We start from the raw sequence: 17,399 nt of genomic DNA, 5'->3' as shown, positions 1-17,399 counted from the left end.
TTGCATGGATCTGTTGAATGCAGTTGAATTTTGATTTGATATTTAATAGTTGAGTCAATACAGTGGCTTATTTTTTTTTTTCCATAACATTTTTCATTTGATAGAGTATTTTGGAGTTGGAAAATGTGATTTATAATCTATAAAAATCGCTAATGACCAGAGTTGGGGGTAATGCATTACGAAAACTGTGTTTTTTTGGGGCATTCGTAGTCTTAGCCTCAGACTAATGACGCCCACGGACCGTTGGCTGAATGTATGATGTATATGGCACACTTTTCTGGAAACAGTTCAGGAGTTTGGAAGTCGTGATCTGATTGATTGAATTCTTCAGGATGTCCAGGAGACGTGTGCGTCGCTTTCTTTAACAGTTCAGTCCGCCTGGAACCAGTTGCTGTGACGCCAAAACTCCTCGTTGAAGAAGAATGGCGTCGTGTTTATAACTGTGACAATGAGCGATTACCAGGATAAACTAAATGCTGGATTTTCGGAAGTATCTAAAATTTGCGGCTCTGTTGTTGCAGTAAACTTGCACAACCTTCTTGAATTAATCATTTATGAGATGCACGCCGGTCACCCCTAAACATGACGTGGAACAAAACGAACACTGATTTACGGTGGCCGAGAGGTGCAAAACAAATCACAATTATAAAAACAAAAAAACAAGTCAGAAAACACAACGACAATTCAGAAAACACAACAACAAATCTGAAAACAAATTAACAAATCAGAAAACACAAAAACAAATCTGAAAACAAATTAACAAGTCAGAAAACACAAAAACAAATCTGAAAACAAATTAACAAGTCAGAAAACACAACGGCAACTCAGACAAAACGGAAAAGGTAGGTATATGTGGCGAATGGAATACTGATCGCTGATTGGACGAGACATCTGTCAATCAAGACATACAGATAATACAGGCAGAAGAAAGATCGATTCGCGTGTGCATGTGTTAATATTAGCTGTATCGTCTACGATATTTTTTTTAATTATGTGCGAGGCTGCGAGCTGACATTATCGAGTAGGTCCCTCACTTTGCAAAAAACAAACATAATTGGAATGCAGTTATAATGCCCTAAAAATTCCAAATATAGGGGCAATGCCCCTGCATGAGCTTTGGCTTTTCTACATTTGTCGCACGAGGGAGACTCGAACTCAGGTCGTTCGCGTCAAAAGCTAAATCAGCTGTTCTTCCAACACGCCACTCTCCCACTTTACCAGCTCGAGTTATTTTATAATTTTGCCTGACCAAACCAGATAGTGGTAGGAAGATTTTAATTTGAAAAGTTTTGTTCTCCATAATATCACTAAATTAGCCGGCTAAATATTTACACATGCACATGCGAATCAATCTTTCTTCTGCCGCAGGCGCAGTCTGCTGTACTTTCTGTATGTCTTGATTGACAGATGTCTTGTCCAATCAGCGATCAGTATTCCATTCGCCACATATACCTACCTTTTCCGTTTTGTCTGACTTGTCGTTGTGTTTTTTGACTTGTTAATTTGGTTTCAGATTTGTCGTTGTGTTTTCTGACTTGTTAATTCGTTTTCAGATTTGTTTTTGTGTTTTCTGATTTGTTCATTTGTTTTCAGATTTGTTGTTGTTTTTTCTGAATTGTTATTTTGTTTTCTGAATTGTCATTGTGTTTTCTGACTTGTTTTTTTGTTTTTATAATTGTGATTTGTTTTGCACCTCTCGGCCACCGTGCTGATTGGCTGTCCTTGGCCAAGAAAAGCTGAGATACAGTCCAGACCTTCTGCCGTCAGTCTGATGTTCTGGGTAGATTGGGGCAGTCGTGACAAGTGGCCTAATGGTAAGAGAGTCCGACTGGTAACCCGAAGGTTGTGTGTGTCCACGATTTGCAGTATGTGTATGTGTGTGTTCCCTACTCACTAATGCTAATGTGTGTGCACTAAAGTGGATGGGTTAAATGCAATGCACGATTTAGCGCAAACTAAATCAACTATCGACTTAATAAAACGACTGTCAGGAGGGATACACGCAGATATAAGACACGCAGTGAAAAATTAGCACTCAAAAGGCCTGGTCAGGGTTATTTTTGAGGATGACCTTATGCCTATCTGTAGGGATTTCCCTTTCAGACACAAAATTTATGGGAGGAGAGTATTTAAATGAATCATGCAAGGTGATTTACGTCAGTCAATTCACCGTTTTTTTGCTCCATTAACACCCCAAAAAGGCACTTCTTAAACCAGGCGTTAATTTGTGCTGCTCTTGCGTTGATCACAATGGAAATGATACCGCGTTTACATAAATGGATTCATTACTTTTCCTAAAATATTGAGTATTTCCCAAACTATATGCCAGACTGAAATGTGAAATCGAGTGATCTTGAAATCTGAAATATACAGGCAGATAGGAAACCTTTCAGTGCATTTAAATGTCGTATGAAACAAGGAAGTTTATATGCTCTATTATATAATAATATACTTCAATCTAAAAGTAATAACAGTGTATATTTAAAGTAATAACAGTTCTCAACAGAATGACAAATGCAGTGTTTACACTGTAACATTCTGAAAGCGTTTTCAAATCTGCTCAAACGTAGATGTTTCTATTGTGATAATTATAATTTGGTTTCAAAAATATAAAAATCAAAAATATATGACTACAAATATGAACTAAGAATGAGCAATACATTAGTTACTCTATTTGTCCATCTTTGTTAAAGGGTTAGTTCACCCAAAAATGAAAATTAAGTCCTTAATTACTCACCCCCATGCTGTACCAACCCCGTAAGACCTTCGTTCATCTTCGGAACACAAATAAAGATATTTTTGATTGAATCTGAGAGCTGGATCAGTCCTATATAGACTGCCTAAGGGACTGGCTCTTGACGGCCCATAAAGTCATTAAAGAAAAGGTTTAAATATTCCATGTGCCTACAGCGGCTCAATTATAAGTTTATCAAGCGACGAGACTACTTTTTGTGCCAAAAAAAAACATAAATAACAACTTTATTCGACTATTCTATTACTTCCTTATGGGCGCATGCGCGAGAACTGAGACGAGGACGTTCTCCTTCTACTACTTTTTGTTACCGGCTGCTCCTCTTAGGAGTATTACCGCCACCTACCGTATAAAATGATGATCCATATATAAGGCGCTCCGGATTATAAGGAACACTGTCGTTTATTGAGAAGATTAAAGGCTTTTAAGTGCACCTTATAGTGCGGAAAATACGCTAATTGAAAAGCGTATGTACAGCGCGCATTTTCCTCTGCTTGTAAACAGAAAGTTTTGCGCTTCCAGCTATATCATCATTAGGGCTGGGTATCGATTCACATTTCAATTTCGATTCGATTTCGATTCACAAGCTCTCAGTTCGATTCGATTTCGATTCTCAATTCGATTTCGATTCTCGATTCAATTTTCGATTTCGATTCCTGATTTGATTCTCGATTCGACTATAATGAAGATGTAATATAAATCCTATATTTATAAAAAATATACAGTGGACATAAGTTTACTAGTGGTTAATTAATACAAGGAAATTAAGAGCCATAAACCTGTATATAAAACTCTTTTTATTTACTAAATGCATACAAAGAATAAACAGGATTTTGATGCAATATACAAAAAAAGTCAGAACAGTCAAACAGTATCATGTTATTTTATGTTTAAGATAGATATAGATAAATAAATATATAAATATTTAGACATTTTTTTTTACATTGATCTTACCTAAATGGTAATGTAATTTTTTGTTTATTTTTGTTTTAAGAGTTTATGTATGTGTCACGGATCCATCTGCGTCAGCACCAGACACCTTCACTCCGCCCACTCGTTCCAGCTCCCCAGCCTTCTAATCACCGTCACCTGCCCGCATCAATCACCGTCCCAATCATCCTCCCTTTATAAACTCACTCCTCACAGTCACTCACCGTCTGGTCTCGTCGACACATCGGCTACAGACTCCCGCTACTCTACTACCTGGCTTTGAGAAATACTTACCCGCTTACTTTCGTCCTGTCTGCTCCTCATCCGCTCCTGGTCCCCGGTCTTCCGCTGCTCATCTGTCCGCTGCCTCAGCTCTCCATCTTCCAGTCCTGCTCAAGATAAGATATACATCATCAGACTGTTTCCCGATCTATTACTGAACTTTATCCATTATCTACTCATCTGCTGTCTACCATATCACCTGTGTCAATAAACCTGGTTTACACTCATCCATCTGTGTCCTTCTAGTCTGTGACAGAAGACCAGACCAACAACATGCTGCAACCTACCCCGAGCACCAGCGCTACACCGACCCCACCCTCTCCTACCATTCCCCGGACTAGCGCTCCAGCACTCTCCACGGCCACCGTCACCACTTCTTCCCCATCTGCCTCTGTCAGTCCCATGGCCCAACCAGCGCCCTTCTCTGGCGAGGAGGAGGAGTGCAGCGGCTTCCTCCTGCAGTGCGAGCTCTACATGGAGATGAATCCATCCGCCTTCCCCACCGAACGATCTAAGGTCGCCTTCTTCATCTCACTCCTGCGAGGTCGAGCGCTCAATTGGGCTCATGCCCTGTGGAAAGATCGAGGTCCAGTCACTCGGACGTTTGCTGCTTTCTCCGGTCATTTCATCGAGGTATTCTCGCAGTCTGCGCATTCCATCTCGGTGCAAGACCAGCTGTACCGGTTGCGGCAAGGGAGATCGTCAGTCGCCTCCTATGCCCTGCAGTTCCGCACCCTCGCCGCCACTCTCGGTTGGAACGAGAGCGCGCTCATCACCGCATACCGTCATGGCTTGAATTCAGACATCCGTCTTCAGCTCGCGATTTATGATGACACCGTGGGAATAGAGAGCATCATCCAGCGATCCATTCGCATCGATCAGCGCCGCACTGCATGCCAGCTCGACAGCCCTGCACTCCCACCTCCTCGTCCAGCGTCCCGTCATCACAGTCCTCCAGCACCAGAGCCGATGGACATTGGTACCTCGCGACTGCCAGTGTCCGAGAGAAATCGGCGCATCACCAGCGGTCTGTGCTTGTACTGTGGAGCCTCCGGCCACCTGCTCGCCTCCTGCCCCATTCGTCCACCCCGACCCGCTGTGAGTACAGTCCACCTACCACTACCCATTTCCCCCTTGAAATGTACTGCGGCCACTATCACTTATCTGAACCGTTCCCTTTCAGTTCAGGCGCTGATCGACTCCGGATCAGCGGCCAATTTCATCGCACTGTCCACCTTAAACCGGCTGCAAACCAGGCAACGATCCATCCCTCACAAACTGCAAGTACAGACCATCCTCGGTCAACCTCTGGGGCGCGGCCGGGTCGGACATCGTAGTCCCGACCTGGGGCTGGAGATCGGCTGGCTTCATAAGGAGGAGATATCTTTCCTGGTGCTGGAGGGCTCCACGGCCGAGATCATCCTGGGGCGCCCCTGGTTGGAGACCCACTCCCCGCATGTCCAATGGTCCACCGGCGAGATTCTACGGTGGGGTAAGGACTGCTTCCATCACTGCCTGCCATCTGTGACGAGGACCTCCGTTCATACCACCACTCCGATCGTTCCCCTCTCCACCACCTCCGTGGAGAGCCCACCTGTGGGACATCCTCCCGAGATCCCCTCTCCCTACCGGGCGTTCCAGGATGTCTTCGATAAACACCAAGCGACCACCCTACCTCCACATCGGCCATGGGACTGCGCGATCGATCTGCTGCCCGGGGCGGTCCTACCGCGAGGTAAGATCTACCCTCTGTCCATCCCGGAACAGAAGGCCATGGGGGAGTATATCCAGGAGGCTCTCGACCACGGATTCATCCGACCATCTGTGTCCCCTGCCGCTTCGAGCTTCTTCTTCGTGGGGAAAAAGGATGGAGGCTTGCGCCCCTGCATCGACTACCGTACCCTCAATCAAGCTACTGTCAAATTCCGCTATCCTCTTCCTCTGGTCCCAGCCGCCCTGGAACAACTCCGAGGGGCATCCATTTACACCAAGCTAGATCTTCGTAGTGCCTACAACCTCATCCGCGTCCGGGAAGGAGATGAGTGGAAGACCGCCTTCATCACCCCCGCGGGGCACTACGAATATCTCGTGATGCCCTTCGGATTGTCCAACTCACCCGCCATCTTCCAAGGTTTCATGAATGAGATATTCCGCGATCTCCTCAACCAGTTTGTCATCATTTACATCGACGATATCCTCATCTACTCCCCCGACCTGACCTCTCATATCCATCACGTTCAAACAGTACTCACCCGGCTCCGAGATTATCACCTCTATCTCAAACTGGAGAAATGCGAATTCCACCAAAGCACCATCCAATTCCTCGGTTACATCATCACTCCCCACGGAATCACCATGGACCAGAGGAAGGTGGAAGCGGTACTCCACTGGCCACAACCCACCACCCGTAAGGAGCTTCAACGCTTCCTGGGGTTTGCCAATTTCTACCGCCGGTTCATCCAGAACTTCAGTCCCATCAGCTCTTCCCTCACCGACCTTCTCAAGAGTGGGGCCAAGTCTCTATCCTGGAACGACCAAGCCACCCGCGCCTTTCAAGACCTTAAGTCCGCCTTCAGCTCCGCTCCTACCCTGGCCCTTCCGGACCCGGCCCTACCGTTCCTCGTCGAAGTGGATGCCTCCATCTCGGGGGTAGGAGCGGTCCTCTCTCAGCGGCAGGGGAACCCACCTCAACTCCACCCATGTGCCTTCTACTCCAAGAAACTGTCCCCGGCGGAGCAGAATTATGACATCGGCAACCGGGAGTTACTGGCCATCAAACTCGCGCTGGAGGAATGGCGGCACTGGCTGGAGGGAGCCCAACACCCTTTTACAGTGATCACGGACCACCGTAACCTTGAGTACCTCCGAGAGGCCAAGAGACTCAATCCCCGTCAAGCCCGTTGGGCCCTGTTCTTCACACGCTTCAATTTCTCAGTCACCTATCGCCCCGGAGATAAGAATGTGAAAGCAGACGCTCTCTCGCGTCAGTTCCAACCCGAGGTCCCTCCTTTTGAGTCCGAAACCATTCTCCCTCCAGCCGTGGTGGTCAGCCCCATTCAGTGGAGCATGGATGATCACATCGCCGAAGCCACACAGCTTGAACCTGCTCCGCCGGGAGGTCCTGAGGGACGGGTCTATGTCCCAACTCGTTTACGCCTGTCCCTCATGGACTCAGTTCACTCCTCTCCGGGCTCTGGACACCCAGGCAGCCAGTCCACTCTCTCGCTCGTCCAACAGCGCTACTGGTGGCCGGGTATGGCCCAGGATGTCTCCCGGTTCGTCAAAGGATGCTCAGTCTGTGCCATGGCCAAAGTTCCCCGTCATCTCCCAGAAGGCAAACTGGTCCCTCTTCCCATACCCACTCGACCCTGGTCCCACCTCGGAGTGGACTTCGTCACCGACCTGCCCGTGTCTGACAATCACACCTGCATCCTAGTAGTAGTAGACCGCTTCTCTAAAGCGTGCAAGCTAATCCCCCTTCCTGGCCTACCTACAGCCCTTGAAACAGCGGAGGCGCTGTTCCAGCACATTTTCCGGAACTTCGGTATCCCAGAGGACGTTGTCTCCGATCGAGGACCCCAATTCATCTCCCGTGTCTGGAGGGCCTTCTTCAACCTTCTGGGAGTGACCGTCAGCCTCACTTCGGGTTATCATCCCCAGTCAAACGGCCAGACTGAGCGGAAGATCCAGGAGATAGGGAGATACCTGCGGTCATACTGCCACGATCATCAGGACTGTTGGAGTCGTTACCTGCCCTGGGCCGAGTATGCACAGAACTCTCTCCGACAAACCACCACCGGACTCACCCCATTCCAGTGCATACTCGGCTACCAACCTCCACTCTTCCCCTGGTCAGGAGAACCATCAGACGTCCCAGCAGTCCACCATTGGTTCCAGACGAGCGAGAGAGTCTGGGACTCAGCTCATACTCACCTCCAGCGGGCTGTTCGGAGACACCAGAACCAGGCCAACCTGCGCCGCACCGACACCCCTCACTACCTTCCCGGACAACTGGTCTGGCTCTCCACCCGGGACATCCGTCTCCGACAGCCCTGTCGGAAGCTGAGTCCCAGATACATCGGACCTTTCGCGATACAGAGGCAGATCAACCCCGTCACCTACCGGCTGGTCCTCCCCGCTCACTACCGCATCGCACCCACCTTCCACGTCTCCCTGCTGAAGCCCTACACTAACCCTCTCTCTCCTTCTTCCCCAGGGTCTGGTGCTGCGGAGGTGCCCCCTCCTCCTGCAGATCCCGAAGACGATAACATCTATCGAGTCCATGAGATCCTCGACTCCCGACGACGGGGCGGCCGCTTGGAATATCTCGTGGACTGGGAGGGATTCGGTGCTGAGGAGAGATGTTGGGTCAACCGGGAGGACATTCTGGACCCCTCATTACTCCAGGACTTTCACACCACCCACCCAGATCGTCCAGCGCCCCGGGGCCGTGGTCGTCCCCGTCGTCGGTCCCGTCCGCCAGCTGGAGCTGGCCGTGGGGGGGGGGTACTGTCACGGATCCATCTGCGTCAGCACCAGACACCTTCACTCCGCCCACTCGTTCCAGCTCCCCAGCCTTCTAATCACCGTCACCTGCCCGCATCAATCACCGTCCCAATCATCCTCCCTTTATAAACTCACTCCTCACAGTCACTCACCGTCTGGTCTCGTCGACACATCGGCTACAGACTCCCGCTACTCTACTACCTGGCTTTGAGAAATACTTACCCGCTTACTTTCGTCCTGTCTGCTCCTCATCCGCTCCTGGTCCCCGGTCTTCCGCTGCTCATCTGTCCGCTGCCTCAGCTCTCCATCTTCCAGTCCTGCTCAAGATAAGATATACATCATCAGACTGTTTCCCGATCTATTACTGAACTTTATCCATTATCTACTCACCTGCTGTCTACCATATCACCTGTGTCAATAAACCTGGTTTACACTCATCCATCTGTGTCCTTCTAGTCTGTGACAGTATGGAAGCTTGATTTCAATCTTTGAATTAAATTGAAAAAAGTAGTACAAATAAATACAATAGAATAAAGACACAAATTAAGAGACATTTTGGGGTAGTTTTTTGGGTATGTCTACTACAGAAACTGACTAAAGTAATCCAATGTAAAATAACACTGGATATTTTTAGTCCAGACTGAATTAAATACAAAGGCTATTAATTCTGATTGCTTACAATTAATACTATATTCTGTTGTTATGACAACAGAATTAATGACTGACACAAATGGCTGCGTTCACTTTAAGAACTAGTGCGCGAATCCATTACTGTTTCATTAACTTTTTGTCACACGTGTTTAATGCTAATTTAAGACATTACCGACTGTCTTTACGAGGTTACTCACCAAGACCAGAGTTTTGACATAATGTCGCGTGTTTTAACTGTTAAAGCGATATAATCCAGGGATAAAACTTTTGTTTCTGGCAAGCTGTTTGTGAGGCAGATTTAGGCTGTAACGTTACTGTGCACGCAGTGAAAGACATCTCTGAGAGTGCGCGAGCATGGGATGGTTTAACATTGCTTGTAAAACTTAAAAAGATGTGAAAATGATAAACGTTAGTTACGATCATAGGTTACGATGCAATGCTGGCCTGATTGTTAAGTGAATATTCTGTCATGTCCCGACTCCTAAACGCGTGTGTGTATCGACAGCTGCAGCGCTTGGCGCTTGCCTAGTGCAGAGAGACGAGAAGATGCAGCACCGCGTCCGCGAGCCCTTTATATGGAAAAAATCGATTCGTGGCCGTTGAGAATCGATTTTGAATCGAACACATTTTAAAAAACGATTAATCGAAAAATCTATTTTTTTGCCCAGCCCTAATCATCATCTTATACGGTAGGGGGCGGTAATACTCCTAAGCGGAGCAGCCGGTAACAAAAAGTAGTAGAAGGAGAACGTCCTCGTCTCAGTTCTCGCGCATGCGCCCATAAGGAAGTAATAGAATAGTCGAATAAAGTCGTTATTTATGTTTTTTTTTTCACACAAAAAGTAGTCTCGTCGCTTGATAAACTTATAATTGAGCCGCTGTAGGCACATGGAAAATTTAAACCTTTTCTTTAATGACTTTATGGGCCGTCAAGAGCCAGTCCCTTAGGCAGTCTATGTAGGACTGATCCAGCTCTCAGATTCAATCAAAAATATCTTTATTTGTGTTCCGAAGATGAACGAAGGTCTTACGGGGTTGGTACAGCATGGGGGTGAGTAATTAATGACTTAATTTTCATTTTTGGGTGAACTAACCCTTTAACAATAGTCAATTTCTCAACTAGTCAATAGTCAATTTCTCAAATAGTCAATATCTCAACTCATCTCAGCCATATTGCAACTACGAACTAGGTTAAAATCCCTGCTGAACTTCTTAACTAATTAATGAGCTGAGGCAGTCTTACTTTTATTTATGCATGAACCTTGTTCTTAACTGTAAAAAGAGAAAAAAAAGTTCATTCTTTGAATTTTGAGAAACTTGAGAATAAAACGCAAGTGTCTCAAAGCGGCTTTATGAATATCACCATGTGAATAAAACAACCCATTTGCTTGTTTTGTATTTTATTTATTGAGTTCTACACAATTTTACCTTTTCAAATGCTTTTCTTTTGTCTGTTCATTGCACACTAAACTTGCTCACAGAAAAGCCTTGATCTCAGTGGACCTAAACCTCTTAAATGCAAAACAAATGAAATGCATCACAGGATGACAAATCACCAACTTCACTCTCATGCACAGCTACATCATGACATCCCAAAACCACCGAGACTGATATGAGCGCAGACTCAATCCCTGGGCTACTGACTATAATGAAATCAGTTCTCCACAAAACTATATGATGTTACATTAGCCTGAACATCAGCACAAACAAAATAACAAAATCACCCAGCAGACACAAACACCTAAGCAATATCTAGCCCACTACTGTAGTATTTATTATTTCTACTACTGTAGTATTTATTATCATTTTGAGCTTTTATTTTTTAAATTTGATTCTAAACTCTAGGTATAACATTAAATCTGATAGTAACTTTGAACTAAAAAAAAAAAAAAAAAAACGCTTCAGTGCGCTGGCACACAGCCTCAAGGTTATAAGGTTAAGATTTAATAATTCAGTTTATTTGTATTAAGTGTTTAAATATTTAGCTTTCATTTATTATTTCAGGTTTAATTTGAGCAAGTTTAATACTTTAACTTAAACGTATTTCTGTTTGTTTTTTTAATTCCAGTTTTTCATCTATACTTGCAGCTTTATTTCACTGAATGATAATCATTGTTAATGATTTTAAAACACAGCCAGCACTAAAACAAACATCACTAAACAAATAATGAAAGCTAGACTCAAAAGAGTGAAAAAAAAGTGCAGGAGTTGGAAACATTAATCTGATATTGCCATCACAGTAGAATAAAATAGATTGTTTTTACAAAAAAAAAGAGGCACTCTTAATATAAGTATAATATAATGTAAATACATCACTGGCTGCATAAGACAAATATTTCACAGTCCCAGTGTCTGCAGGTAGCACGCCTATATGTATCTGAATGAAAAAGATAATTACTGCTTGACTGAAGTGGATTTGAGAATTAAACAACATCTGAGATGCAATCACTTTGATTCCTGACATACGACTTCCATGCCACTTACTGGTTTGTTTGTTTTCCATAGTGGAACGACACACCAGAGGAACGTTCTGCAGATTTACTGAAAGATCAACTGTGCAACTGAATCTCATAACGGAGTTAAATTCCCCATTATGTACAGCAGATGCACAAACGCACAATCTGTGTTTCATAATGCATCTGTTTGCACTCCCACTAGAGAGACGTCAATGTGCCTCGTCGACCGACACATTCACTGTCTGGATTCCCACCGACGCTCGTGTACAATCCCGGCACAACGAATTCAGAGAGAAAGCACGATCCCATTAGCATGCAAACATGGCCGGAAACGCATCAAAACAGAATACAGCACAATGCAACACGGTTTTTTGTGATTTGAGGTGTCAGAACAACAGAAAGCCACAGCAGGCCAAGGCAGAGCTCGGGGAGAAACAGCCAAACCTATTTACTGGAGTTTCAAAGAGAAGGTAATTAACGGAACAACCCAACAGAGTCACTAATTAACTCGGTCCTCCTGATATTCAGCCGCACAGAAGTGCTCTGTACAAACACACGAGCACTGCGAGGCATTGTAAACAAACAAACAGCATCACAGAAGAAACATCAACACCCTCTGCTGCGCTGATGCGACTCTCGCCTGGCTTCTGCTGAGTCAGAGAGTACTGCGGATCCATTTGATCCGGTTCTCAAACTGAACTCAAATGATATGCTGGGATTGGATAACAGCTCAGTCAGTGGAGTGGAAAAGTATCCCTGAATAGTGACTCAAATATTGGTTCTTCCATAAAACTTTACAATCACATATGTTTAAAGTAAAGAAGTGCACTTTAGCATACTTTTCAAAAAGTACTTATTACGTATATAATATACTTAAAGGGTTAGTTCACCCAAAAATGAAAATTAAGTCATTAATTACTCACCCCCATGCTGTTCCAACCCCGTAAGACCTTCCTTTATCTTCGGAACACAAATAAAGATATTTTTTAATGAATCTGAGAGCTGTATCAGTCCTACATAGACTGCCTAAGGGACTGGCTCTTGACGGCCCATAAAGTCATTAAATAAAAGGTTTAAATATTCCATGTGCCTACAGCGGCTCAATTATAAGTTTATCAAGCGACGAGACTACTTTTTGTGCGAAAAAAACATAAATAACGACTTTATTCGACTGTTCCATTACTTCCTTATGGGCGCATGCGCGAGAACTGAGACGAGGACGTTCTCATTCGTCTACTTCTTGTTACCGGCTGCTCACCGCTTAGGAGTATTATCGCCACCTACCGTATAAAATGATGATCCATATATAAGGCGCTCCGGATTATAAGGAACACTGTCGTTTTTTGACAAGATTAAAGGCTTTTAAGTGCACCTTATAGTGCGGAAAATACGCAAATTGAAAAGCGTATGTACAGCGCGCATCTTCCTCTGCTTGTAAACAGAAAGTTTTGCGCTTCCAGCTATATCAGCACATCATCTTATACGGTAGGGGGCGGTAAAACTCCTAAGCGGAGCAGCCGGTAACAAGAAGTAGACGAATGAGAACGTCCTCGTCTCCGTTCTCGCGCATGCGCCCATAAGGAAGTAATGGAATAGTGGAATAAAGTCGTTATTTATGTTTTTTTCGCACAAAAAGTAGTCTCGTCGCTTGATAAACTTATAATTGAACCGCTGTAGGCACATGGAATATTTAAACCTTTTCTTTAATGACTTTATGGGCCGTCAAGAGCCAGTCCCTTAGGCAGTCTATGTAGGACTGATCCAGCTCTTAGATTCAATCAAAAATATCTTTATTTGTGTTACGAAGATGAACGAAGGTCTTACGGGATTGGTACAGCATGGGGGTGAGTAATTAATGACTTCATTTTCATTTTTGGGTGAACTAACCCGTTAAGTGTAAACTGAATTTTGTCTTCAGGCATAATACATTTAACTGAATTATGTGTTAAATGGAAATGTATTATAGTTCAAATTTATATTAAATGCAATTAGCTGAAGTTAAGAGTGCTTATGTGCATCTTACTGTCCTATCAAATAAAAATAAAAAAAATCAGCTCTTACTGGTGTTAGTGCTGGTTGTATTGGTGTCATCGGCTGTTGCGGCCCGTGTGTTCTGTTGGTCCGATTCTGTTGACACGGTCCTCAAAACATCTCTGCTGGTGGTTTTGGACGTGGTGTTACTGTCTGTTCCACACATCAGCTCACTGAGGCTTCCAAATGGATCGGACCTGAAGTCCAAAGTACCTACCGCACTTAGCAGCGCTGAAGACCCAAAATTAGAAATCTGAGGGGAGAAAAAAAAAACAAAAAAAAAACTGGAAAATCTCCACATATACACATTCAGAAATGACTCTTATGTTCACCAAGACAGCATTTGTTTGAACAGAAAATACAGTAAAAATGGTAATACTGACAGTAACTATGAATAGTATCTATTTTGAATGTATTCCTGTGATGCAAAGCTGAAATTTCAGCATCATTTCTAAAGTCTTCAGTGTCACATGATCCTTCAGCAAACATTACATGCTGATTTTCTGCTCAAGGAAGCAGTTGTCCGGCTGCATATTTTTGTGGAAACCGTGATACATTTTTTTTTTCAGGATTCTTTGATGAATAGAAAGTTCAAAAGAACAGCATTTTTAAAAAAAATAGATATTGTAAAGTGTTACCATTTATATCACACACACATTTGAACAGTTGTTTACTTAGTTTGCTTTATTATCTGTATGAAACATTTGCATTACACTCTCTGTGAGCCATGAGCAGAACAGACCTGTGAACCATTGTTTCTCTGGAGGAAGATACAATAAAAAAAAAAATCTCTTTAGAAAACATTCTGCATACACACTTCAGGCGAACATTTGTCCACCCCATAACTGAATATTATGGTGTAATGTCATTAATTAATGCCATGAATGTCTAGTTCACGGCATATCTGCATAATACAAGTCCATCTGTGCTTTGCATCTGTTGGCCTGGCGGCTAAGCCGGCTAATGCCAAACCATGAAAAGGTGAAATGGTTTTTGGTGCGTGATCAAGACAGCAACTTCATAATCGAAAAAAAAAGAAGTGTAAACTGTGTTTCAGTCTCACTTAACGAGCATAACAGACATAAAGGCTGTTCACTCAGAACGAAGGTGACAGCTGTTGTGTTAATATCAAATGACACGGTATATTACTTTCCAGCAAACTTCCAGCTCATTTTATTTATATAGCCATGTGCATGCAAACAGTAATGGACTGCACAGAAGCATGGGTAATAGAGCACAACAATGACGGCCCACTTTTTTAAGTGCCCTTGGTTACTGAATTATTTTCCTATTCATTTTCTCTACATTCAGAAACGTATTCACTACAGAGCTCTAATCCTTGGACCAAACCAACCAGCTCTCAGAAGAATAGCACAATATATTACTATAAAAAAGTATTCAGTATAACTTTATATACAGTAGTAATATGGAAAAAATATGATACATTTGAAGTGTATTGCAAACAAAACAAGAAGTTTGACAGTGTACAGAGATTCGAAAATTCCAAAACAGAGGGTACAATACCAAACCCTTGACATTGATTAAAAAACGCATTTAGTTCTGGTCCTCAATTTTTATTGTCTGTTCACAATGTTCTAGAACGGGGTACTCCAGTTTGGAGGGCAACAGGGCCGCATTTAAACCACATTAAAGCAAAGGGCCACAAATTACAATTTGTATTCGAAGACAATTTGTATTTTATTTAGGCCTACTTAAGACAATATTTGAAGAGTTCAGATGCAAAAGCCTCTAAGTGCCATTTGAAATTTTCTTCTAGAATGATCATTTTTATCAAGCTTGTATATTTAAATTCAGTGATTTCACTTAAATAGCAATGATAATTACCTATTAATTGTTATTTAAGTGAAATTACTGAACTTAAATATACAAGTTTGATAAAAATCATCATTAAAGAAGAAAATTTCAAATGGCATTTAGAGGTTTTTGCATCTGAACTCTTCATTTGTAGTTTTACTGAGTATTTACCAGCGCAGTTTATTATCTAGCTACTAGTCCTTTAAATAAATAAAAAAATGACCATTAAAAGGATTAATAGTTTGTCTTGTATAAATGTTGTATTCTTAATGCAAAAGTTGATGAAAAAAAAATGCCAAAATGCATAAAGAAAAACATACTTGAGGAAATAAACTTAACAAGAACTGATAAAAAGAAGTGAAAAGTCTGCATTGTTTTCAAAAGTAATTTCAGGTCTGGCAGTTGATCACTGCACTGTAAAAAATATTTTCAAGATTTGTTATCACAACATATTTTCTTTTGTCAAATCAACTTTACAATAATTTATTTAGTTGAGATAACTTATTATTTTGAGTTTCTGATGGTTAAATTAATCTACTTCATTGTATTAACTCACTTTTTCCAGTTCAATCAACTTAAAATTTTAAGACAACCCAGGTTACTTACTTTAAGTTAAACCAACAATATTTTTTTACAGTGTAGTAATCATAACATTTTTTCTGTTGTCAAATCAACTTAAATAATTTATTTAGTTCAGATAACATATAATTTTGAGTTTCTGATGGTTAAATTAATCTCCTTCATTGTATTAACTCACTTTTTCCAGTTTAATGAACTTAAAATTTTAAGGCAACCAGGTTACTTACTTTTTTAAGTTAAACCATCAATATTTTTTTACAGTGTGGCTGACCTGAGACCGTCTGTCAGCAAGACAAAAACGTTGCACCTTTTCATAGTCCTCTTTTTTTATGCTGCATTGCAAATTGACATTGAAAATTAAAGTTTTGTTTATCCTGTTGCTAAGAGGACCATCGGCCACTTACACACTGCAAAGTTTCAGTGTCAAACGCATTAAATGACGAAAAATAAAGTTATTTTGTTTTTTAAAGCTGCAGTCCGTTGCTTTTGGCGCTCAAGTAATAAACAGAAATGCATGCGACCTTTTTTCAACTGTAAAGAACCTTTAGTGCAATGAAAATGTTCTATGGATGTTCAAGGTTCTTCATGGAACCATGCCAATAAAGAACCTTTCTTTTTTTTTTAAATGCATTTTATAAGACGTAAAACATATGTAAACATAAACGAACTGTGCATGTGTGTAAGTTTTGTTAGAATCTGATACATTATTTCAGGTATACACCACCCCTTCCTATCCAACTGAAACTTTATTTCCTTCAAGTTCAAGATGATGTTTTCCAGTCTGATTGAGCCATCAATCCGATAATAAACAGATTATTTGGGTGCATATAAATAGAGGCTGAGGTAGCTAGAGGACCTCACAGGCAGATTGCATTTTGTGAGACAGCAGGGTTTAGCTAAACTGGAACAGCTCTGCGCTTTAAGATATCGGACAGCTCTGTGCTTTAAGATTGTAAGATGCTTCAAATGTTGTAGCAGTCTGTCTCTGCATGCGAGTTGTTCGCTTGTAGATGCCAACAGATGAACAAGCTCTTCAGGAAAACTGGAGCGCACACTGGCAATCATCTGAACCCAATGGAGGCTGTGCTATTCCATAATGTTTTAAACTATGCAAACTTTATTTCTGTATGGAGAAAATAAATGGGATAATTCCATAACCTAAATGTTGTGCTATAGCAATGGAAATAACATAATACAAATGGTTTATATAAATAGAACCAAAAAAAAATTCCACAAAAATATGAAATGGCACAATTGTTTTTAAAACTGATAATAAGAAATGTTTCTTGAGCAGCAAATCAGCATATTAGAATGATTTCTGAAGGATCATGTGACACTGAAGACTGGAGTAATGATGCTGAAAATTCAGCTTTGCATCACAGAAATAAATTAGAAGA

General features: G+C 42.4%; 1 protein-coding gene across 2 annotated transcripts in view; it reads right to left on the bottom strand.

The window, feature by feature from the left end:
• Positions 1-17,399, bottom strand: part of LOC120477781 (phospholipid-transporting ATPase ABCA1) — a 265,488-nt gene that overhangs the window by 183,399 nt on the left and 64,690 nt on the right. For both annotated transcript variants that reach the window (XM_039669594.2, XM_089126189.1), the window contains exon 9: positions 13,639-13,861. In XM_039669594.2, the coding sequence (XP_039525528.2) occupies positions 13,639-13,861 (223 nt within the window). The remainder of the gene's footprint in view (positions 1-13,638; positions 13,862-17,399) is intronic.

The sequence above is a fragment of the Pimephales promelas genome, chromosome 1 (assembly GCF_988280905.1).
Source record: "Pimephales promelas chromosome 1, fPimPro1.hap1.1, whole genome shotgun sequence".
Taxonomy (NCBI): Eukaryota; Metazoa; Chordata; class Actinopteri; order Cypriniformes; family Leuciscidae; genus Pimephales; species Pimephales promelas.
The sequence above is the reverse complement of the archived record's forward strand: the minus strand, read 5'-3'. Positions and strand labels throughout refer to the sequence as shown.